Consider the following 25,857-nt stretch of genomic DNA (forward strand, 5'->3'; position numbering starts at 1 on the left):
GATAGTCCAGTAATTCCAATGCTGGGATTCACTGCCGATGATAACCTCGTTGTGAGCTTGACCATTGTAACACGCCACTATCGCTGCAATAGCATACACAACATCCTGCGTGTTATCTGCAGGGGAAGTTATACTGGGAAAGACCTGATAGGGGACAGGCTAATGGTGGGCTAATAGTGCTGCAGGGATGATGGGCTCAATTCTGTATCAATTCAGGGATTTGGGAAAATGAATTAAATTCCAATTCAAGAATGGGAAGGGAAAAAATACAAGATTTGAACAAAATTTCAGATCCTCATTGAAAACTGATGGACTTTCAAATCAACCTCTTGAATTGACTGAATGAATCGATACTGAATTGACCTCACATTGAATTGACCCCAATCCTGCAGCGAAAGGCATGGGCAGTGAAAATGAGGACCCACTTGACAGGTTAACAGTGAGTAAACAGTGCAGACATGGGCAGAAGGGCAGAACACTCTACTCCAGCGTTTCCCAAACTCAGTCCTCGTAACCCCAAGGGGGTGCACATTTTGTTTTTGGCCTTAACACCACACAGCTGATTCAAATGATCAAAGCTTGATGATTAGTTGAATCAGCTGTGTGGTGCTAGGGGGGAAAAAAATGAAATGTGCATCCCTTGGGGTCAACGAGGACCGAGTTTGGGAAACCCTACTCTAATCTTTCCCTGGGCCGGGAAGGAAGGGAGGGGGGAGAGAGAGAGAGAGAGAGAGAGAGAGAGAGAGAGAGAGAGAGAGAGAGAGAGAGAGAGAGAGAGCGAGCGAGAGCCACCCACCAGAGAGCGATAGCCCAGAGTCTCCTGAGCAATCTACTGCTCCTGAGAAGAAGCGCTGAGGTACTCCAACGCACTCCTCCAACCAATCACAGAGAGGCAGGGTGGGCCACGTGACAGGTGATACATTTCCCCACTTCCTCTTTGTGTTTCCGACTTGGCCGGGGAGCTCCATCACGGGACGCCCCCAGCCGGACGGACAGAGCGAAGGAAAAGAAAGAAAGAAATACACTCTTCGAAACTCAAGCTCGTTGAGAAAGTGTTTCATTACTTTTCAAAGAGTGTCCGGACTTCAGTCAAGAAGCACATGATCCCAATTTAATTTTTTCATTTTGCCATCCCTTTTTTTTTTTACAGTTCAATTATTAGATGGATAAATGAAACCACATTTCCCCCTGCCTGTGCACGGGTAGAAGACAAGTGCTGCCTGCCTGGGAGATTCCATTAGTCCACAATTTGCTTGCCGGCTGTTCTGTTCTGGGGAGGGTGGAGGAGGGGGTGACAGTGGTTCATCTGACAGGCCAGTGCACATGGCTCTGCTTAGCACGCACACACCCATAAATGTATGCACGAACATACAGGCATGCACACACAGGCATGCAGACACACACAAAGAGACAAATTGGAAATATAAGCATATGAATTTGTATCAATTATAACAACTAGCCTCAATTGTCGTCTACGGTTAGGCCTAGCCTAGGGGAGACATGTTCTGCTAAGTACTCAAACAAAGCTGTCAGTGAGTCATAAGTAGGATGCTGGTACCTGGTAAAGAGCCCAATCTGTGGCTGTGGCTCTGGGCCTAGGTTTCCATTGGGGACCTTGGGAATGTACGTTAAGTCACAGAAAATGGCTATTGAATGGAGCAGCGTGTGTAGCGTACCATACGGGGGCAGAAACGTGTGGAGGTGATGGGGGAGGCGGAGGAGGAGGGTAGACCCCGGTGGCCGTTCATCTCTGCTTAATTGAGAGGAAGCCATGGCCGTTCATTAAGGAAAAAAGATAAACCTGAAACGTACTGAATAATATTATTTATTTATTTTACTTTGCCGGTCGGCTACTTGATGGGTAACCTCCCGAGTCAGACAGAGGCGCATCGGTGAGACCCCGTCGGGAGTGAGAGGCACGGGGGGAGGGCGAGGCCAGGCTGGGCTGGGCTGTGGCGCAAGGTGCCCCCTTCTCCCCTTCACTTTCCCCACACAGCGTCATTAAACCCAGGGTTCTGCCGCCACTCGCTCCAAACAGCTCAATGACAACACACGGGCCTGCCAATTAGAAATAATTAGGCAGTCATTTTGGTGTTAAGTTTTTTTAAGTGCATATATAACGATGCAGTGAGCCGAGACTCAAACAGCCGCCTAAATAATTATGCCACTGATCACAAAGCGTCTGCACATCTCTGTACTTCACCTTAATGCGTTTCAAAAAATCCACTTCATTACCTCCAGTAATTAATCCTCCATTAATTGCAGGAAAAGCCCAGTTTACCTCCCTTCGTTTCTAATTATCATCTTATAAATAGTTATGGTTCTAATTAATGTGTTCATTAGGCAGGATATTTTTCTCAAAGCCGCGCTCGGAGCCAAAGGTTCAGCGTCTCTCTCAGAAGCCTAACCAGCCAGAAGGTGAGGCCATTCTGGTTGCATTTTCTTTTATTTTACTACATTCAACCTCCTAATTGGCATTTAAAACCCAATTTGGAAGAACTTCAAGAAGCTTAAATGGAGGAGAAAAGTAGGAAAGGGAGATTCATTTTGTATTCAGATTTCCGATACCAGGGCAAAGAGTCTCTCTCTCACTTTCTGTCTCTCTCGCTCTCCTCTCTATCACACCCTGGACAAACGGGCGAGCTTTTTCGACGTGATGAAATTAACATACAGCTCATTGTGTATTAGGAGCCGCCGCCATCTTTCTCCAAACCGGTCCAAATGTGGACTGACGGGTTAAAGACATTTTATGGAATCCTTAAAAGAGGCAGATAGCTGCTAGTACCACACAGTGAAGGCAGAATCCTGAGCTCTGGCTTTGAAGACCAGAGGGCCAGCCGTGAAGAACTGAGAGAGAACTGAAAGGCCCAGTCAAAGCGAAAGCCTCTGGACAATAAATACATTAGACGAGAGCGGTGCGAGCGAGGTCAAGGCAGAACAACAGCCCCTAATATTTACAGAGATCAAGCAATCTGACGGGTAATGATGGGTGATTAGGAGACATTGGCATCATGGTTTTCTTCACAATTCGCATTCAGGTGCCATTGCTGTTTGACGGACCAATCGGTCATCGTTTCTGACACGGGATGAATACAGAAGAGCTCGTTAATCTCCGGTGGTTCCTATAAGATGCTCAAACACCGACTGAGTTTCCTGTGGCAAGGTTGTTTTTAACTTGAACAACACACAATAGGGTCGGTGTAAACAAAACCCACGTAATGTTTCCTGTTATCTGAACTGAAATATATATATTTTTAAACAGATCTATTTTTTATTAGAAAAATCTAAAAACGAATGAACCATTAAATCTGTCGACTCCAAAACGTTGGCATATCGGATTATTGCATTGGGGCTATCATAAAGCCTTGTGTGTGAGTGTCTCTCTGTCTGTATACAAGTGCTCATGTGTGTACATGCGCTTGTGTGTGTGTTTATTTAGCGGCAGGACAGACTCGGCTAGTTTCCCACCCAGGGGAGTGTGGCTGGGGGCTGGTACTGAATGTGTGCCTGGAGGAGGGTGGCTGGACGGGGGGCTTGGCAGGAGAGGGCAACAGTGCCTCGCGGCGAGCCAGGGATGAAAGGCTCCGTCCGTGTCAGTCACTTACTCCTCTCTTTGGTAAATAAAGGTTTCCGACAACAAAGCAGCGAGCAGCGCTTGACTGGCCTTTAAAGGGGATAAATAAAAAAAGACTGGATGCAGAGGGGGAAAACCTCTGAAAAAGCACATCAGATCTTCCAAACTGGAAGCATGTTGATTTTTATGAAGTAAAGAGCACGCACCACAACCATACCGGGTCATCTTTCAGTTTAAACCAACATTTTGTATAAGTCGGGTATAATGCGAGGACTGGTAGAGAAGCAAATATCCCTCACCACCTGTAGGAGGCGTATGAGAGGAGAAAGGCCGGAGGTATAAAATACATATATAGAGGAGCAGGTTGTCCTGTAAGCAGCATTCAAACACACACACACACACTAAACGGGTTATAGGGTACACACTCACCACTGACAGTAGAAAAACTGTGACATAACAAAATAACACTTGCGTGTTGTTATCTTATGCTCTTACAGGTACTCGTCTTGTTTTACTTTCTTCAACACTATAAGAATCCACAAGCTTTCTTCTTCTACGTCCTATTGTCAAGCTCTTTGCGCTTTGGGGTAGAAAAACAGATTTGGGTTGTCATGTCCGCGACACACACTCGGATCGGATCCCCATAGCACTCCGCTGGGCCCAGACCCACCTGACACACTTCCCACACCCAACCCCCCCACACCAACGCCACCTGAGGGCTGATGGGTGAACCAGATACCGTGGAAACGTTGAGGACCGGGGGGGGGGGGTTTCCTCTCTCAGAAAGGCCTTTCTCATCCCCCTGCAACAACCTTCCTCCTCTTCCTCCTCTCTACACTTGGTGACCTTGCACGGGCCCCTAGCTCGGCGCAGTCAGGGAAAGCCATCAAGCAGATGTACTGCGGCCGCCCAGCACCTCATTTCATTACACCAGAAAATTGCTGTGCGAAATAAATATTGAGCCATCACTCACGCCTTGTGTGATCTTCCTACGGCGTGCCGAAGCAAACGACTACTCCGCCAACGAGAGGGTTTCCCATTCTGAAACCTCGGAGCTAGGCACACACACACACTACCCCAACCTGCACAGTAGTGCAGTCCTAGTTGCTCCAGAGCGCCTGATTGGAGCGATAGTGTTTTCTGGATGAGTTCACTATCCTTAAGGGAGGAGGGCATGATAATTAGGGGCCCTCCGCTTGATGCAGATGACAATCACACTGATCTAACCGCTTGGCAGTTATCTGGGCTAAACCCTTACACAAGCACTATGCCCCCCAAACGGAACATGCCTCTGAAATATTAATGAGAGAGATGTAAGCATCTTTGTGTGTGTGTGTGTGTGTGTGTGTGTGTGTGTGTGTGTGTGTGTGTGTGTGTGTGTGTGTGTGTGTGTGTGTGTGTGTGTGTGTGTGTGTATGCGTGAGTGACGTCTGGTGTTTGAGGTCAAGTGGTGGATTAGTAACGCTATGATGGCCTCCATCTCTCTCCTGTGAACCTGCCACTGAACCTTAACACTGACTGACTGTCAGACGGCCATGGCTTTAACCTGTGACTCTCCTACCACCCCATCCTTCACCCCCCCCCCCCCCCCTCCTAACTTCACAAACTTCCCCTAAAATGTTCCTGTGATCCCTCCGTAATTCTTAACCGTGTTGTCTTTGTTGGAGCGGGTTTAGTTGAGTCCAGATAGACGTGTGCTCGGTGCCTCGCCATCCCCGGTGAACTGGAGCCGGAGCGGTGAACGGAGTGGTGAACTGAGCCATGACACCTCTCCGTATAACGTTGGGCTGGGGGATCTGACTCCTCTGATCAAAGGGAATAAACATGAATGACTAATGGGTAATCTGCTACACATTTCGGGCGGGTTGATTGGCCCGCCTCTGGGGTGATGGGGGAAATCTCCTCTCTTCAAATCATTTTCTGATTGCAAAAAAAGAAAGAGGGAGTCGCTTTGGAATAGTAAACACATAAGAGCTTCACAGAGCATTATTCTTATTTCCTATATAGATTTTGTATTTATACATATAGGATTCTAAAGAAGGTAATAACACCCTACCCAACCAACTGTCCTAATCTTCTCCCCTGTAATATTTCCATGCAGCTGTTATTATTCTCATCCCTCTGAATAATATCCCTCATTCCTCCCATCCTTTTTCTCCCCACCTCGCTCATATTCTAGATCTCATGCCACGCGGGCGTCCCGGGCTGCTGCTGCGAGCGAGCGCCTCATATCCTGTCAGCGTATCAATCACAGGGCCCCTGTCCACTCAATCCACCTCTGATTTATCAGGTAGCCTCGACCCAAACCCTTTTAACGCGACAGTGACCGATAGCAGCCCAGACCATGGCAACCTGTTCCACTTAGCTCACACACACTGGGAGGCTTGGTGGGACTGACACGTGACCCCCCCCCCCCCCCATCACCCTCCCCCACCCCAGGCAGCAGCACCCCCAGAATGTATGCATATAGTCTAGCCTGCCACACGACTGACTGTGTTTAGAGGTTGGGTTCAACCTGCATGAGATACATACACACAGATAAGACAGATACAGTAGATAGATGGCGTAGACTATTGATAATAATCGGGAACGTTATAGGCCTATTTTGCGATACTTCCCACAATCAGTGGTGGGCGATCTGCAATCGAATCCATATAAACTGCAAACCCTGGCATTATCTTATAACTTTCATGAGTTTCCCCTTGCTTCAGTGAACCCAACAGGTATGGATTGTTGCAGTTTGCGCTAATAGCAACTAGTGTACTAAGCAATAACCACAGGTGAAACGGTTCGTAGCTTGCTGCAGATTGGCCATTGTCAAGACAGACATTATGAAACGTATTCACCACTTAACATTCAGGTTGCGGTGCCCCCTCCACCCCCCACCCGCCCCCCCCCTCACAGCTCTGCTTAAGCCGATTACAGGAGGCTTCCCTCTTTAATCGCATTGCTTCATTTGTTAACACAGAGATATCATCGACTGTAATTCCAAATCTCCCTACTACTTTCATGTGACACTGGCGTTAATGCCTGTTTGATTTGGGGGGGAGGTGTTGTTTTAATCAACGCTGTCGTTGGCGGAGCGTCGCAAAAGAACAGCTGTGGATTGGCAGCGTGTGCATGTGTGTGCATGTGTGTGCATGTGTACATATGTATAAACAATGTCATTCTCCATGTAAGAAGGGCACCTCCACCCAATTAGGCTCCCCTGCTAGCTCCGACAGTCCAATGTCTCTGTCACCAGTTTCCTTAATCACCGCCATCTCATCTAACCTAATGAAGATATGAAACCGCTCCTTTGTGACTAAAATGGTTTGTCAATTCTTCCCTGTAGCCATACAACAAATAAACAAGGGGACTTGTGCACAATTAAAAATGATAAAAACAGATTTAAACAGCAGAGTTGTTAATGACATGGACAACCATGCATAGAGCCTCCCCCATTGTGTCTCCCAGCCAACCAATGACAGTGACACAGAAACAAAGACAGACAGACAGACAGACAGACAGACAGACAGACAGACAGACAGACAGACAGACAGACAGACAGACAGACAGACAGACAGACAGAGAGAGAGAGAGAGAGAGAGAGAGAGAGAGAGAGAGAGAGAGAGAGTTTGTGTGTGTCATTAGCTGTCACAGTAGTGAGAGAGTCACAGTCTCTTTAATGACAGCCTGCCACGTGATAATGGCCTTTGCCACCACAGCAAACAAACCACACTGAGCTGCTGCTGCCTGCTTGGCTGGCACACACACACACACTATCACACACACATGCACACACGTGCACGCATGCAAATGCACACCAAGTCTGTTTTGCTGTAAACGGCAAGCAAAATGGCAACATTCACAGAGTGTGGTTGCTGGAACCAATCATGATCATTGTGAAATTGAGACAAAAATCAGGGACAAACACAGGGTATGCGTACGGTGGAGAGAGTAGAGTGTGCCATGTGTGCATGCGTGTATGTGGTAGTCAGGCACCTATTGATAGCCAGCACCTGCTACTGGCCACCCTCATACCCACAAAACTATATTAATTCCACTGTAAACCCTCTTGAGCCCTTCTCTTCCCCCTACCCAGCCCCCAGCAAGTCCCCCACATCCCCACTACCTCAGTCCCCATCATACCTGCGGGTGCAGCTGCGTGTCCTATGGGAGTGGTTGGTCCTGCCTCGGTCTCCTTCTCCGCTCCCTCCTCCTGCGGGACGAGCTGCTGTTGGACCGCCGCCTGCGTCTGACACACACAGACACACACACCACATTTCAACCCCCTGGCTCAGCCCTTCACACCCTCTCCCCTGTGCTTCCTCCCCAAGCAGTAGATCCTCTCTCATTCTCTGTGTTCTTACCCGTCTTCCACAACACGTTAGACTGAGTAACAGAGAAGACATGTCTCCCAGTCCTGTCTCATACATAAATAACTTATATATCCCTCACAATCCTAATTTGGTGTGTTGTTAATTTCAGCAATCAAATAATTCCCTTCTTACTTTCCATACCTAGCCCCCAAGAAGTGCCAGTGGCTGTTCATCGAATCATCAAGCCTTGCTGTTTTAACCGCGTATCTTGGTGGTTTTGGACCAAAGTGGTGCTGACAGACACGCTGCTGCAGCCTTAGCGGGGCTGCAGTCAGCAGGGGCTGCAGCCACGGAGCTCCTCAGCTGGGGCTGCAGTCAGCAGGGGCTGCAGTCAGCAGGGGCTGCAGCCACGGAGCTCCTCAGCTGGGGCTTCCGAACAGCGGTGTGGAACAAACGCTATTCTGTTTTGTAAACACTGGCGTTGCTCAAATGGCGCTCTGATTGATAGTGCGAAGCAGCGATCGTTGGTGGGAGAGTGTGTACATTTGAGGGGGGCTTGTCTGACTCTGAAACAGTTTGAGTAATATTCATGATTAACTATTCTCTTTCTATTTGTTTCTCTCCCTCGCCAAATAATCACATATGCTTACTACTAAAATAAAAAAACAGGCCCTCTCCATTGGGAGCCCAGCGAGATAAGAGCGGAGGAGAAAAAAACACTGAACAAATAATAGACGCTGAACTATCAAAACAAAACGTGTTACTACTTACTGAGAGAGACAGAGCACTGTATTACTATTCAACGGGTTGGTTGGATCACAGAAGAGCGCTGGTTCAGGAAGAGGCACTTCAGACTCGCGTTCGGCAGAAGAAACGTCCAGGACAAGACATGTTATTTGAACTTGCAGTGTATATACACACACACAGGCGTGTGAAGATAACGTCACAAAACGCGGCTGGTTCGCACAAAGAGAAAGACGCCGCTACGCCACATGAGAGGGAGGCTGCCTGTGCGCTCCGGCATGACGGAAGCCATCCAAGTGAATCCTGGGAGCAGGGTTGACATGTGCACTAACACTGACTGTGTGTTCGGTGTCAACTCAATGGGAAGTGTGGGGGGGAGCTATTTAATGCCTGGTGAACAGCTAGTGAACACTTGCCGCTCTTCACTAGTGACTTCGGGTAGCGGTTATCTTTACACACGTAGGGTGTGTCCCAAATAGCACCCTGTTCCCTATACAGCGCACTACTTTTGACCAGGGCCCATAGGGAGAGGCAGACGTAGCCTCATACACGAAGGCCTAACTTAATCCATTGACCCGGTATCTATTTTCAACCATTCCTTGGCCATATCCAACTCCTTCATTTGACAGAAGCACTTCCTAGGCAGCTAATGAATGAGTGGGAAGACTGAAGGCTAATGGTTTAAATGGCTACAACCAGCCCCTCCCCACTCCACCCAGCCGGCCCCAGATCAGCGAGCCATTCTCTCAAGACCACCAATGATTTCCCATCACGCGTAATGGACCCTGACCAAAGCTCATAAATAATTACCATCAACCGGCCTTGTCTAAACGACTGCAGAGGGAGTGTGGAGCGTGTGCGCGTGTGTAGGAGGCAGGGTGGGGGTTTATGTCCAGTATCTTCTGTTAAAAGACAGCATCCGCGGTCATTTACTCACAGACACTTTCTCGCTCTCTCTCACAAACACACAATCTGGAGAAACAAATGTTCAAGCCTGTGGGCCTAAATGATGACAGTAACATCTACTACTGGTAATTATATGTATTCGTTGTGATAGCCTATGTCCAACAAGTTTGTCTTCAACGCTGAGGAACCCAAGCTAACGAACTCCTTAAAGTGTATTAAAGTGTAACGACAACTTAAAGTGTATCATAAAGGTCAGATGTTTTGACTCATTTGTGTCTTGCTTGGACAGAGGTGGTTGCATTGCAGGATGGGGGCATGTTCAATAACGCACTATGAATAAGACTCTCCTTCAAGCCACTCGCACGGACAGCGGGGTGTTGGGGCAGTTAGTGCATAACGCAATATTTGCAGTCACGTTTAAATTCAAGCCTGTTCCATAACTAGAAAGCGACCCCGACAGTTACAGTCATGCGAGGTCCATAATCATATAAACAACCACCCCATTGGAATAAGCATAATATCAAATCATTTAGTAAAGTTCCTCCCTCTGGTCCTATGACGTGAGGGCCATATCATTAGTATCAGCTGCTCATCTACCTCTGTTCCAGCCAATCTTTGGGAGAATCTCAATTGGTATTGCTTGGCTCCTTGCGTCCTCTCCTCAGTCCTCGTCTGCTTTGGAAAAAGCTCCAAGATAATCAAGGAGCAGAGCCGAGGAGAACAAACAAATACGCTTGTATGAAATGAGAATTACCCCCCCCGCAAAAGGGAATTATGTTTATAGGGGTGGAATCCCAAAATGAATGTGTCAAGTGATCAAAACAAGTGTAGCTAGCTGTGCAAGACTTTCTATAGATAAAAGGATAAGTAGCATATTGTTTTTAAATGTGTGCATGCTTTTATCCTTCGAGAAAACAGCTGATTCAAAGGGGTGGGGCGGATTTGAAAACACTTCCGCGCTAGCCGCCCGGGAGGATCCTCTTGTGCATCCTCTGCTGAAGTAGGTCATCGAGAAGGTGAGCATAATCCCCCGCTCGCCTACTAGCGAATTTTACACTCTCCTTGACCACTCAACCACTTATCGGTTTCTAGGTCACGGAGGAGAGTAGGACGTAGGAGTCACGGTGAGGACAGACTTTTGCCCAATTGAGAATCCCCCCACTAGCAGACGACTGTGGGTACCTCCTTTTCCTTTTGTACTCACCAACACCACATCCACTACTTGTTACATTCAATTACACCACTAATAGGCTTGATGAAGAAGCGTAGAAGGCTGGTTGACCACACAAACAGCTTATTACATACAGTACCTGGCAGACCAAACCGAATGTTGTTGAGGGCCAAGTTTGGCCTGCAAACCCCAATTTGGGCAGCCCTGCTCTATAGCAACAATAGCATAAAACCCTATCCCTCTACTCCACCATCCCCTCTATGAATCTCCCTCCCCTTCCCTTTAGCTGTCTGTGTAGTGATGGAGGACAGTGGAAGTAGACTGATGAATGAAGTACTATAGGGTGCCCACCCACTTTGCCCAGTGGGTGAAAATGGGCTTTGGTGATGAAATATTAATTCCTTATGTTATAAAATATATTTTATCAGGACAAATATGATTATTCATGTTCTGAATCGTTCAGTGGGGTATTTCTCTAACATATTAACATTATATCCAAACAGTCGGATTTCATAACCTAATACATCCGATAATAAGCACCAAGCTCTGTTGACATACAGTGGCAAGGAAAAGTATGTGAACCCTTTGGAAGTACCTTGATTTCTGCATAAACTGGTGTGCTTAAACTAATAACACACAAATTATTGTATTTTTATTGTCTATATTGAATACATCATTTAAACATTCACAGTGTAGGTTGGGGAAAGTATGTGAACCCCTAGGCTAATGTCTTCTCCAAAAGCTTATTGGAGTCAGGGGTCAGCTAACCTGGAGTCCAATCAATGAGACGAGATTGGAGATGTTGGTTAGAGCTGCCTTGCCCTATAAAAAACACTCACAAAATTTGAGTCTACTATTCACAAGAAGCATTTCCTGATGTGAACCATGCCTCGACCAAAAGAGATCTTGGTCGAGGCATGTGGAAATTGAGAGAGTCGAAAGCCTTGGCCAGGTCTATGAATACACCTGCACAGTATAGTCTCTTACTGATGGAGGTTATGATATCGTTTAGGAGAGCGTGGCTGAGGTGCACCGATGACCAGCTCGGAAACCAGACTGTAGAGCGGAGAAGGTACGGTGGGATTCGAAATGGTCGGTGAACTGTTTGTTAAATTGACTTTAGAAGACCTTAGAAAGGCAGGGTAGGATAGATATAGGTCTGTAGCAGTTTGGGTCTAGAGTGTCTCCCCCTTTGAAGAGGGGGATGACCGCGACAGCTTTCCAATCTTTGGGGATCTCAGACGATACGAAAGAAAGGTTGAACAGGCTAGTAATAGGGGTTGCAACAATTTCGGCTGATAATTTTAGAAAGAGAGGGTCCAGATTGTCTGGTACTGCTGATTTGTAGGGAGGCTTGGGCAAGTTGCTGTGGGGGGTGCAGGGCTGCTACCAGAGTAGGGGTGGCCAGGTGGAAAGCATGGCCAGCCATAGAAAAATGCTTATTGAAATTCTCAATTATCGTGGATTTATCGGTGGTGACAGTGTTTCCTACCCTCAGTGCAGTGGGCAACTGGGAGGAGGTGCTCTTATTCTCCATGGACTTTACAGTGTCCCAGAACTTTTTGGAGTTTGTGCTGCAGGATGCAAATTTATGTTTGAAAAAGCTAGCTTTTGCTTTCCTAACTGCCTGTGTAAATTGGTTCCTAACTTCCCTGAAAAGTTGCATATCGCGGGTGCTATTCGATGCTAATGCAGTACGCCACAGGATGTTTTTGTGCTGGTCAAGGGCAGTCAGGTCTGGAGTAAACCACGGGCTATATCTGTTCCTGGTTCCACATTTTTTGAATAGGGCATGCTTATTTAAGATTGTGAGGAAAGCACTTTTAAAGAATAACCCGGCATCTTCTACTGACGGAATGAGGTCAATATCCTTCCAGGATACCCGGGCCAGGTCGATTAGAAAGGCCTGCTCGCTGAAGTGTTTTAGGGAGTGTTTGACAGTGATGAGGGGTGGCCGTTTAACCGCAGCATTACGGACGCAAGCAATGAGGCAGCGATCGCTGAGATCCTGGTTGAAGACAGCAGAGGTGTATTTGGAGGGCAGGTAGGTTAGGATGATATCTATGAGGGTGCCTGTGTTTACGGATTTGGGGTTGTACCTGGTAGGTTCAATGATAGTTTGTGTGAGATTGAGGGCATCAAGCTTAGATTGTAGGATGGCCGGGGTGTTAAGCATGTCCCAGTTCAGGTCACCTAACAGCATGAGCTCTGAAGATAGACGGGGAGCAATCAATTCACATATGGTGTCCAGGGCACAGCTGCGGGCAGGTGGTGGTCTATAGCAAGAGGCAACAGTGAGAGACTTATTTCTGGAAAGGTGGAATTTTAAAAGTAGAACCTCAAATTGTTTGTGAACAGACCTGGATAGTAAGATAGAACTCTGCAGGCTATCTCTGCAGTAGATTGCAACTCTGCCCCCTTTGGCAGTTCTATCTTGTTGGAAAATGTTATAGTTAGGGATGGAAATTTCATGGTTTTTGGTGGCCTTCCTAAGCCAGGATTCAGACACGACTAGGACATCCAGGTTGGCAGAGTGTGCTAAAGCAGTGAATAAAACAAACTTAGGGAGGAGGCTTCCAATGTTAACATGCATGAAACCAAGGCTTTTACGGTTACAGAAGTCCACCAATGAGAGCGCCTGGGGAATGGGAGTGGAGCTAGGCACTGCATTGCCTGGATTAACCTCTACATCACCAGAGGTGCAGAGGAGGAGTAGGATAAGGGTACGGCTAAAGGCTATAAGAACTGGTCGTCTAGTGCGTTCAGAACAGAGAGTAAAGGGAGCAGGTTTCTGGGCGCGGTAGAATAGATTCAATGCATAATATACAGACAAAGGTGTGGTAGGATGTGAGTACAGTGGAGGTAAACCTAGGCATTGAGTGATGATGAGAGAGGTATTGTCTCCAAAAACATAAATTAAACCAGGTGAGGTCACCGCGTGTGTGGGAGGTGGGACAAGAGGGTTAACTGAGGCATATCGAGTAGGGCTGGAGGCTCTACAGTGAAATAAGACAATAATCACTAACCAAAACAGCAATGGACAAGGCATATTGACATTAGGGAGAGGAATGGGTAGCCGAGTGATCTTTGGGTCCAGTGAGTAGCTAGGTGGGCTGGAGACACGGCGATTCAGACAGCTAGCGGGCCGGGGAAAGCAGGCTAGCAGCAGGGCCTTAGAGGGACGTCGCAACGGAAGAAGTCTGTTGTAGCCCCTTCATGCGGTTACGTCGGCAGACCAGTTGTGATGGATCAGCAGAGGTCCGTGTAGTAGAAGGGTCCAGGCCAATTGGCAAAATAGGTATAGTAGCCCAAAAAATTGTCTGATGGAACTCTTCAGCTAACAGTCCGGTATGCTCTAGCAGGTAGCAGGCCGCGGCTAGAAAGCTAGCAGATGGGCATTCAGAGGACGTCGCGACGGAGGAGCCTGTTGAAAAACCCCCTCGGGCGGATTACGTCGGTTGTCCAGTCGTGATGGATTGGCAGGGCTCCGTATCGGCAATAAAAGGGGTCCAGGCCAATTGGAAAAATAGGTATTGTAGCCCAAGGAGTGGCTGATGGACCTCTTCAGCTAGCCGGGAGATGGGCCTAGCATAGGCTAGTAAGACATTTTTGGTGGCCTTTAACCAAAATAACCAAAAAATGTCACCTGCCCCCTCAAGGACGGGAGGTTGCCATGGTAGCGCGACTGGAGTCATGTTTGTGCCTGTGAGATTGAGTCTGACTAGTAGCAGCGTTGTCTTCTCTTCTCTAGCAGATGAAACTCAAACATAGAACAACAACCTAGCTTGTGAACAAACAATGTAAATATTCTAGAAACACAAGGACATGGTCTCACTTCTTTTATGCCTGTGAGCAGCGCTTCTGCCAGGCAGTGTTGCAGCACGAGGTGGAATAGGCTATATAGGATTCGTAGTTCTTGACTTGTACGATTAATTTACAAGCAAAGAAACGAAACGGCAGAAACACTTTGAAAACAGCTATTGCTGCATTCATTTTACTATAAATGTGATCATACTTTTTTTATTCACAAATTTAAGTGAAATGGTTGCACTGTGGAGCCCTGACCACCCGTCAACGTGGCTGGTGAAATAGACATCTTACCCGCCAATACCAAAATGTACCCGCATTTGGCAGGTGGCGGGTGTTAATTTTAGGCTCTGTCCGTCGACATTTCACAGAGATACGCTTGCATTAATTTCGAATGAATATGAAAAGTGTATACTAAAATGTGAAAACACTACATGTCAAAATCAATATCAATCTTCCCTCTATATTCTTTAACGCACTGCAGAGTTACCCATTGGTCAAAATATGCATTTTTGATTGGACACCCTAAGTAGTAGCTCTATAAAGTAGTATTATCCTATTCAATTGACACCGTCTTTCAATAAAAAACATTTTTAAATATATATTTTAAGGCACGTTTCGTAAACATATTCAGGATAGCTAGCTAGATATGTAGATGGAGAGATAGAGGAGAGGGATACAGGAGACAAAGTGAGTGGCAGGGCGGGGGATCCAACCGCCGCCTCCACAGGCATATGTGGTGCGGAGATGGTGGCACTACCACTAGACCAGCCCCCGTTACAGCTGATGATCCATTACATATTCAGTTTGCTCCTTTATTCATGCACCTCTGTTAGACGGAGACAGTATATCTGTTCCTCTAGTATTGTACACAGTACACCTACCATGCAGGTCTGTCCTTTCTGTCTGACGTTGCGTTGTAGGCCTGCCTCCTCCTATCTTTGCCAGTGTAGTATAGTAGTTAACTCATCTACAAGTCTCTGTAAATTGTAGTATTTCTATATAGACCTACCGCCTGTCTCTGTCTTTGTCTCTGGAGCGTCTGCTGGACCTCTTTCTGCGGCTGGTCACCCGGCTGCCGGAGGAGCTGGAGGAAGAGGAGCGCCTTCTGTGATTTTTCTTCTTCTTCCTCCTGCTACGGCTGTCCTCCTAGCTGTCAGAGGAGTGGTGTCCCATAATCCCTCACTTCACTGGGCGGAAGGGAGAAATCATAACAGCAGGAAAAAGGACATGTCTTATTTAATTTAATCAAATAGTTATTCATTGATTTCTCAGACGAAACAGTAGGCCTACATCTAGCCGATTAAACTCAACGATTTACGATGGAGTTGAGCGGCGACTAGTGCGGGCTGACTGGAGCTGCGATGTCACATTCAATAGTTTTTTATATAAACTACTGATTTCAGCATGACATTGTTCTGTGTAATTGCAGGCTATTATTTGGGTGCTCAAATCAGTCGTTTTAAAAGTTCCAGTCCGCCAACACTAGTCGCTGCTCAACTCCATCGTAAATCGTGGAGTTGAGACAGCGTAAATCCTGCAATGAGTAGCTGTACTGTGGCGAGAGGCTACATTGTTTAATGTCCCCATTCCTTCCTTCCTCCAAGACTGACAAATAGCTGGCAAAATAACTTTTCTATTCTGAATATACTTGTGCAGTCAGTATGTCAGGGAGCTAGTTAGCTAACTTCAACTCGGCTCCACCTGCCTTAAGAGCGCGTGGACAGAATGTAAACAATGAACTTACATTATCATAGCGCTAACTAGCGACAGTTTACGCTATCAAGCATAATGGACAGCTATGCATTCTCAAATAATTGTTAAAATAGCTACCGTTTATGCCTGTGTTTAAAATATACTGTGAAGTTTTAATTTTCAGGTTATAGCATGCAGACAGAATTTGCAATTTCAAGACTGCTGGCATGCTAGCTAACGTGTTAGCTTTAGTTTGCAGCGAAGCACAGCTGACTATAGGCATTTTTGTGTTACGCGCACCCTTATTCTCGTGCTCGGGAAATAGCTACATCGTTATTACCAGCATTGATGTATTTCAAACATTACTTATACAGTGACTGTAAATTGGGGGGGAAAACAACAATTCATACCAGGTATCATGCGACAAATATTCCTCCTTCCTTTGAAAACCACTCGAAATACACCACCATGCACTGCTCAAAAGACTACACTAGTGGATCAAGAGCACATCGATTGAAGAACGTTCGGATGAAACGTGCAGGCAAGATAATCTACAACAGAGCTATCGTTTGTATATCTCTCAATCAATGAGCTCTGCTACTCTTGTCATATTTTACAGTTGTGTATGTTTAGCCTACATTTCGTGAAGTTGCATAACTTTTGTTACGTTATATCGTCTATAGCCTAGGCTATGGGAAACAGTAGCCTGAAGTTGTAGGCCTATAATAAAGCGGGCATTTTTTATTTTTGAGATATTATGAGCGTAAAATAAACTGTGAATGCTGAATAATCTCCTAATTGGTTATAATTACAAATCTTACTGCTCATGTAATTTGAGGAAAATGTAGACTTGTAGACCTATTAGACCTGCAATCAAGATTACGTTTTTACATTTAGTCTACATTTTAATCATTTAGCAGACGCTCTTATCCAGAGCGAATTACAGTTAGTGCAGTCATTTTAAGATAGTTTGGTGGGACAACCACATATCACAGTCCAATCACATATTTAGCGTCTCACATAGAATATAAATTATCATTAGGCATATTTCAAAGGAATATCGCCCACACTCTTACTCTGATTCGGCACTGAAGTATTTCTAGGCTAATCAGATTCCACGCAACTTGACGCATTAGGACTTGAAGTCCATTATAGAGCAGATAGGCTAAAGCAAAGTACCATTTCTTTGTTTTTTTGTCTTGCTTTATGGTTAAGATTGTCGCATTGCATTACAATTGGACGATATGAAAGCCATGTCAATGATGTCCGACTATTCCAAGTTTCGTCTTATAACCTACTTTAATAAAGGATTCTTCCCAAATAGACTACCTCTTAAATAAACGAGTGAAAGAAAGCATTTGGGGTTGCTTGAAGAACATTCGTTTGTGCACCCCATGCATTTGCTCACATTAGGCCTACTTTGAATTAATAATAATAATTTGATAGGTTTAGGAATAATTTAAGCCTAACATGTATTGTGCTAGAATGAATTGACTAGAAATGTTGCTCTTTGGTCCACAGGTTTTGTCTTCACGCGCGCAACACACACACACAAAGGCACACATACCCACATACCCACACAAAGGGAGCATATCATTTTTGGGGGTTGATTATCCATTTAGGCCTATTAGAGTGAATACAGGTTTATATAGCATATAAACTCCTAAAATACCACAGGCCTAGTCTAAATAAATGTCCGATAGCCAATAGTTGTCTTGTCTCTCGGTTTTCCTATGTTAAAACTTTAACTCTGAGATGTTTCAATGATAGCTTACCTATGCGGAATGCTAACTTTTTATTCACCTCTTGGAAATGGTGTTGTATTAGTAGCCTAACCTTTACGACATCCCACGTTGAAATGGATCGAACATGTTTATCTTTGCAAATGATAGAACTTAATCTACTAAAGTGTGTAGGTCTTTGTTCTTATTTTGATATAAATAGCAGGTTGCAGATTAACTTAAATTCTCTAGCCTAATAGCAGCCTATAATTTGTGCTGCTTTCAGAGGCCGCAGAAAAATAATTAATGACTAAGGTTCAAGAGCGGAGACATCATTAATTTTTAATAAGGGGAATTGTTCGAGCCTGTGTGTGGAAAAAATATTTTATATAGATTATCAATAAACGCGCTTAATTTTGCATCAAATTTACAAGTGATAGCCTATCATACAGCTGTATCCCATCCCATTCCGGCTTATATTTAGCCTTTTTCAGTTCACTTAATTGCTTTGTCCCCACGGCATCCAGTAACCTTCACCGTAAATGAACCATTGTTTATTTATTTTGCAAATATGCAATAATTTCAATAGGCAGTCAACTTAAGAAACCATAATTAACACGCCCAATGGCAACGCATCACATGAAAAGCTTTAAGTAAACGTTTAGTTGCTGTTTAACATTCTAATGGCGTGAGAAAGTCTATCGAGATTGATATTAACCAATATAGTTTCCCTAATGACTTCAGATTAATATAATTGCTGATTTAAAATGTAAATATATTATCTAATAAATTAAGACAAAAATGTGAGATCAGTTTTATCATTTCAGTTGTCATCTGAAGACATTTGAAGAACAAAATCTATTGATCATAATTATCTGGCCTTTCTTAGCCTCAATTACAAACAGGCTTGTAAAAAACAAAATCAAAATCGAATAATGAATTATGCTATCTTCCAAATCATGGGAGAAATATGTATTACTTTTATCATTTGCATTATTATTATCATTATTATTACTATTGTTGTTATTATTATTATTGTGATTATTATTTATAGGATAGCTCCTTATCAAATTATTTTTCTTATCATGGCAAATTGCACACTAAAAATGACTAACAAGTAACATATACAAACTATCAACATGCAGAACAGTTTATCTGTTATTGCTTCAACTATGTGTTTATTTGCTGTTATTGGAGCAGAAAACATTGTTCAAACGCGTTATCGTTGCATGTGAGTCAAGGTGAGTGTCTGGCTACGGTGAGCCTCCAGCACCACCAAGCACCCCAGTTGGTCCTCTCTTTACCTTCCTCTCTCCGTACCACTGTCGCTGTCTCTTTTTTTCCCAGATCACAGAGATTTGGAGGAAGCTCCGTTATGTGCTCCCCGCACGAGCTTGTCATTTTCAGTTTTAGCCACACCCCTGCAGAAATCCTGCCCATCTCCCTGGTGTTTAAAAAACTAATGCAGGACAATAGCAACGAATCCACGCTTAATTAAATTAATTAGTCCTTCTTGTCAATCTTGGATTAATGGCCAATAGCAACCTCGTAAGAATGATGTGAAATCTGAAGGGCTGCTAATCTGTTTTTCGATGCTGTCAGTACAGGCGAAGGGAAGGGGCTCATCCCGGCATCCTGAGGGGAGGTAATTTGCACAGATCAAGGGGCAGGCGTTGCAAAGTATAAATACTGTGACTTCAATAGCGGATCACCAGCAGGTTGGAACTTCGCAGCAAGAAGAATTGGCCGAGATCGTATACATTTAGCTGCAGCACGAGATACACGAGTTGGCAACAACATCACCCTGCATTTAGGTCGACTGAAATAAACACTCTTGATGTCTTAAACTGTTGTGGAACTGAGCGAGAGAGAGAACGAGAGAGCGAGAGACCAAGACGGGGAGATTTTTTGGAGCAGTGATGGAAGAACTTACCGCGTTTGTGTCTAAGTCTTTTGATCAGAAAGTGAAGGAAAAGAAGGAGGTGATCACGTACAGGGAGGTGCTGGAGACCGGATCCGCGCGAGCCAGGGAGGGTCTCGCCAGCGAACCGAATCGCGAGGAAATGAACGATATCGCTCGGGTAGACGCGCGATCGCCAGGCAGGGAACCGGACATGCTGGGGCCAGAGAGAACCAGGGATGTGGGAAGCCCGAAACTGATAGATGGTAAACTAGCCTACTGCTATGCGTTCATACGGTTTTCTTATGCGATGTACTATAATGTAACTGCTTTGAGGTTAAACAAAGTAAAATGTTTTTGAATTATGCTCTAACGTTCATACTTTGGGAATACCCCGTGCGCTAAAACAATAATAACTTTGACAAACATGTCACCGGCCTAGTCAAAGAAAATAACCTTGCATGCTTTTGTGTATATCGCTGGGAAAAAAACGAATGAAGGTGTTGCTTCTTCTATAAGTTGGTATACGTTTATATGCCTACGTGCATGGTTTAGCACTCTTTTGTATTTTGAATTGTTCCCAATTACACGTTTACCTTCATGTGACTGTGATGGACACTAAAAGTAAGCTTACGTTTATAGTTGTTGTCATAATGTGTAGTGGCTGTGTGATGCAATGTTGAGTGTAATAGCAGGCCCACAATTGAATTAGGTAGGCCTATCCGGTTAAGTGCTTTTCTGTCTGAAGAGAAATGGTATAGCATGCTTTTAAAAGATCAACGCATTTATTTTGGAATGTAATAATTATCATGGCTGGTCACTGTGTAACCCCATCTGAAGCGCGATGCAATTACAGTAACAAGAAACAATGTGTTGTGTTGAGATATTCATCAACCGCATAAAGACAAAAAGGCTGGGGGAAAAGATGGCTATTTAAAATGAGCCAATAACACAAAAATCAACAGGCCTAGCAGAAATGATTCATATTAATCTGTGTTTATGTTTTTCATACATGTTCTCTAATCATTTAATTTGATTATGTCATCAGTAATTATACATCCTAATCATAATAATAATAATAATAATTTGAATAGGTATTTTCGCTATATTGACTATTATATTGATCACTAATTGCATTGGCCTAGATCAAACAAATAACCTAATGTTGTGTTAGCTGGGATGGTCATCTTTTACGTCTTCAAATGTTAATCATTCGTTTCACTTTATACAACCGTGGAGAATGACGTTGGGAAGATATAATTAGATAAATCCCACACTTGCACAACGGGTAGGCCTATACCTTAGTAAAAATCATATCATAGCCATTACAATACAATTGTAGTGACATCATGAAAAATATAAACCGAGCTGCTGGTCCAATATCCTAAACAGGAAAACACGAGCTATGATAAGCGATAGGACATCCAACAGTGAGCACCTCAATGCATATGTATAAGGAGTTAACAATTGAAGAGCTTTCTGTAGGACTACAGAACATCCGAAGCTGATATTGGTGTAATGCATGGGAGGATGGATCCACATGTTCGCTTTAGGAAGGTCGTTGTGTGATGCCTCCTCCTCTACCCTTGTATAGCTGAGGCCTTTTTACTCACCCTCATTCATCTGCTACTACCCTTCTCTGTAGGTACCACGCACATGAAAGAGAGAAAAGAGGACACAAAGCAAATGGAGGACGAGGCACAGACTAAAATCAAGCAGAGGAGAAGTCGGACTAACTTTACACTGGAGCAATTGAACGAGCTCGAGCGGCTATTCGATGAGACCCACTATCCAGATGCCTTCATGCGCGAGGAGCTGAGCCAGCGGCTAGGGCTGTCCGAGGCTCGAGTACAAGTAAGGGGCTCTCTATCTTCTTTAGGTTTGTTGTCTATGTGTAAAGATGTCGTGTGTTGCTCATATTAGGAATATTTGACAAAAGAGAACCCGATGATGTTATGTATGCTGCCTGTCTTACGTCTAGAGAGGAACAGTTGTCCTCATGTTCTCGACTACTTTTACGCACAGAGGGAAACCATGTACCACTACCGGTCTCTAGAGAATGGGGTTTATTTACATGCTTCTTGTGGCTTTGGGGGGGGGGGGGGGGGGGGGGCAGAGCACCATTCTAAAAAGTGACACTATAAGCAATTGATCGACATTTTATCATTGATGTATTAGGCTATCAAAAAAACTAAAACTAAAATGTTAAAATGGATGAAATCTCATTTTCGGAATATTCTGTGTGTGTCTCTCTCTCTCTCTCTCTCTCTCTCTGTGTGTGTGTGTGCGCGCGCGCGCGCGCGTGTGCGAGCGAGAGAGAGAATAAAGAAATAAAGAGTGAGAATAAAGAAAGAAAGAGAGAGTTATTCCATGTCAAAAATAATAACGCTGTACAGTGTATCTCAATTAAGGCCTAGAATCTTGTCATATAGATAGGCCTATTGTGCACTCCACATTGTGCCAAGTTTCAGATTACAATTTTGTTAAAAATATTATTATACGATTAATTTTAAATCAGACATTCAAAATCCTGTAGAAAACAAACACAATATTTGTCCTCACTTTATTAGTAACCTATATGTTGCTCGCACGAGATACATCTGTCTTGTATTTTTTCCACCGGGAAAGACCATCTGTACTACTGAAACCCAATAAGCCGTTTCGGAGAGGGGGGGACTTCAGTCTCCGTGTAACCGGAGAAGAGTGACTGAGCCGAGCAATGACAATGAACATAGACATCGGTTCTGATCTGATTTATCAAACCCCATAATATCTTATTTCAGCCTCTTTCATCCCTTATGCCTCGGCCCAGGGAGACGACGGAGCGAGTATTTATTCGCTGAATATGTCGGTTCTTTCTAAAATATCATAAAACGAGCCAAAAGGACCTCCTCCCCCCAAAAAAGTTAAAGCAAGCGCTTTTTGCAACGTCTCCCGGTGAGAGTTGGAATTTTACCAAGGCGTATTGTGTCACAAGCAAGGCGAGTGCAAGGAGCACAGCTCGAGGATTTACATGAATTATGTATTATTTTCTTCCCAAATCAAGATCTGCTGCTCTTTCTATTTTCAGTACATGATGTAAACGACCATGCGATTTATGGGGCCCTTTTCTAGCCACAGTTGCATGCAGGGATGAAAGGACAATTTCCAGCACAAAGGCCAATTTATTTTTGTTTTAAAGTAGCAACGTCTTTGCTTACTTCGTGGTGGGCTATTTGCTTCTGCTTTCAGTCTACGTAAAGATTTATAATAAAATCAATAAGACACGAGATGTGTGTTACATTGCATTGTTGACACGGCTACGTGGTCAAAATATGAGGTTGGCGCTTACGACATATTGATAGACTTATCAATATAATTTCCATTCTGTCCATAATGCGCTCTGTGCAGGAGAATTGGTAAACTGTGTTGTGGGCTAATTTATCCACAGCTTTGTAGGGGTTTCAAAGTAGATTATCATAGTAATGAGACGCGTTATCTCCGTTCCAAGATAGCCTACTCCTCGGACATTATGCTTTTAAGGAACAGACATAAAAGAAAATAGCTATCCCCAGAAAGAGCTTTGTGTAGGGCGTGTTATGGCAGTAATTAAACGAAACTGTAAAGCATTTAAATGCTTCAGTAGCATAGATTTTCCTGCAGATTAAGGTAATTAATTTCACCAGCCATTAATGAGAGAGAGCTTTTCTCAGATCACGTTGCTCAGATGTCCAAAGCCGTAATCACTTAATGCTATCCGATATCAGAGAAGCAATTCGGTTCTTCTGGGACGCTAATCTATAGAAAGATGAAACCAGCGCTGAGAAGGTAACTTATTATGATCAAATATAGCCTGCAAATGTCAAACAAGTGTGTTTACACAGCTATAATATGATAATAACATTCCCCCTTTTCGTTGTGGTCTACATTCTTACGTTGTATTTAGCCAGCCCCCTTGTAAATGTAATAATTAAAATCTGGTGTTAAGCGCGCGCATTAATATTTCAGGGCTCCTTTGGGATATTGTTTTTCTGCGGTTGTTGTCATTTTGAGCGGAATTACACATGCCCTCACAAGCAGCTGCCAATCACGGTCACTAATTAATTTCTCTCCCCGCAGGTTTGGTTTCAGAACCGGAGGGCCAAATGCAGAAAGCAGGAGAATCAGTTACACAAAGGTGCGTTTTTATTCTTTGTCCATCTGCAATATCCTATTTTACGCGTCATGATAATAATGGTTTACATTTGGAAAGGGATACAATAAAACCATAAGCATCAAGGGTGCCTACAAATTGAAATGCATCAAATGCACAACAACAAATGCTTTCCAACCCTGTTCCTGGAGAGCTACCGTCCTGTAGGTTTTCACTGCAACCCTAATCTAGCGCACATGATTCTAATAATTATCTGGTTGATCAACTGAATCAGGTAGCTCTCCAGGTAGCTCTCCAGGAACAGAGTTGGAGAGTCTTGCTATAGGCTATATATGCAAAAAATCGATAGCGTTTGAATGGCAGTAGGCTCCCTGAATCTGTATCCTGATGTGCTATTTGCACTCCATTATTTTGGATAATGGAATTGTTTGTTGTTTCCAGAGTATAAATATTTGCCTCAATTATAATCTGGAGACTATTTCCCATACAGATGTCCTATCTTTTCTTCCAGGAGTTCTCATTGGAGCCGCGAGTCAGTTTGAAGGTTGTCGCGTAGCGCCATATGTCAACGTGGGGGCCTTACGGATGCCATTCCAACAGGCAAGTTACTTTGAAGCGTGCAGTCTTTGACTAAACCAATCACCAGACTGCTGTCTTGGCACAGGCCTTGTCCAAGTGGTATGGGACAACAGTGTTCCAATAATAGGGGGTTACAAAAATCTTATTCAGATAATCCTATGAGGCCTTTAGGCTTGTTATCAGACCCTCAAGTGAATACCCATTGTAGCCTATGCCACATATTAATAGAAAATCCCCCAGTCCTTAGAGATTCTTAAATTGTGTTCTCAAGTTGTGATACAGACTTTTGATTCAATTGATATAATGTGTTTTATATCGGCTTTTTATATCCATTTTATATCGGTTGGATTCAATTCCATCTCAATTCCATCTGAAAAGGACTTGAAAAATGAATTGAAAATGCCATTTTCATATTCATATCATTGGATCGTGTAATTGAAATGGAATTGGACCCAATGAATACTTTATGAAATTAATACAAGACAACCTTCCACAAGTTAGCTAATATGTTTCTCCCCTCTCTTCCCCATCCGTGCGTCCGTAGGATAGTCATTGCAACGTGCCGCCCTTCTCCTTTCAGGTCCAGGCGCAACTGCAGTTGGACAGCGCGGTGGCCCACGCGCACCATCACCTGCACTCTCACCTGGCAGCGCACGCTCCTTACATGATGTTTCCGGGCCCGCCATTTGGTTTGCCCTTGGCAACGCTCGCGGCTGAATCCGCCTCTGCTGCCTCGGTTGTGGCCGCAGCTGCTGCCGCCAAAAACACCAACAAAAACTCTAGTATTGCAGATCTGAGACTCAAGGCCAAAAAACACGCGGCAGCTCTGGGACTGTGACTAGGCGTGCAACAAGGCGTATATGGCGTCTAAAAGGCCTACATTATTGACTGAGAGTCATCAACAACGCAGAGGCATCAAAACAAAAAATGCTTACAAAGTGAAAGCAAGGACATATATGTTTTTTTTTTTTTTAAATGAAGGACATCATGTATAACTATAGAAAATAGGCTATTTATGAGATAAAACAAAGACAGACTGTGAAATCGATAATAAAGGGCGGGAATTGATGTAGGCTACATCTTCACAAATGCCACGTGGTAACTGCACCAACGTGAAACTAGGGTGGAGGTGTCAACGAGCAAGATTTCCAAGAGGAACGATGCCGCTGGGACGTTCGATTCTTTGTGAAACAAGGAGAACTATTCTGCGTTGTTTTTCATTATTAGGCTATGCTATTTCCTTTTGAAAGTATAGAGGCTGGCCTCGTTATATTTCAAAACATGTTCTCTGTAAAGGAAACAGGACTTGCGTGAACGAATAGAGACA

At 44.3% G+C, this 25,857-nt stretch overlaps 2 protein-coding genes across 3 annotated transcripts in view; one reads left to right on the plus strand and one right to left on the minus strand.

Annotated features, from left to right (window-relative positions):
- Positions 1-16,618, minus strand: part of LOC120018691 (serine/Arginine-related protein 53-like) — a 170,527-nt gene extending 153,909 nt beyond the window's left edge. Inside the window, exons 1-3 of the mRNA XM_038961893.1 lie at positions 16,609-16,618; positions 15,516-15,566; positions 7,706-7,811 (exon numbers count right to left, since the gene is read on the minus strand). Coding sequence (XP_038817821.1) covers positions 7,706-7,811; positions 15,516-15,566; positions 16,609-16,618 — 167 coding nt within the window. The remainder of the gene's footprint in view (positions 1-7,705; positions 7,812-15,515; positions 15,567-16,608) is intronic.
- Positions 16,619-19,838: 3,220 nt separating this feature from the next.
- On the plus strand, positions 19,839-25,368 carry LOC120018243 (short stature homeobox protein 2-like). 2 transcript variants are annotated; one of them, XM_038961326.1, is made up of 5 exons: positions 19,839-20,085; positions 21,465-21,673; positions 23,918-23,975; positions 24,463-24,551; positions 25,075-25,368. In XM_038961326.1, exons 1-5 carry the CDS (start codon positions 19,839-19,841, stop codon positions 25,366-25,368), a joined length of 897 nt encoding a protein of 298 aa, XP_038817254.1. The 2 variants fall into 2 exon arrangements, with proteins under 2 accessions (XP_038817254.1, XP_038817255.1); XM_038961327.1 differs by having other exon boundaries at positions 25,111-25,368.
- Positions 25,369-25,857: the final 489 nt, after the last annotated feature.

This window comes from Salvelinus namaycush, chromosome 23, assembly GCF_016432855.1.
Source record: "Salvelinus namaycush isolate Seneca chromosome 23, SaNama_1.0, whole genome shotgun sequence".
Lineage (NCBI taxonomy): Eukaryota > Metazoa > Chordata > Actinopteri > Salmoniformes > Salmonidae > Salvelinus > Salvelinus namaycush.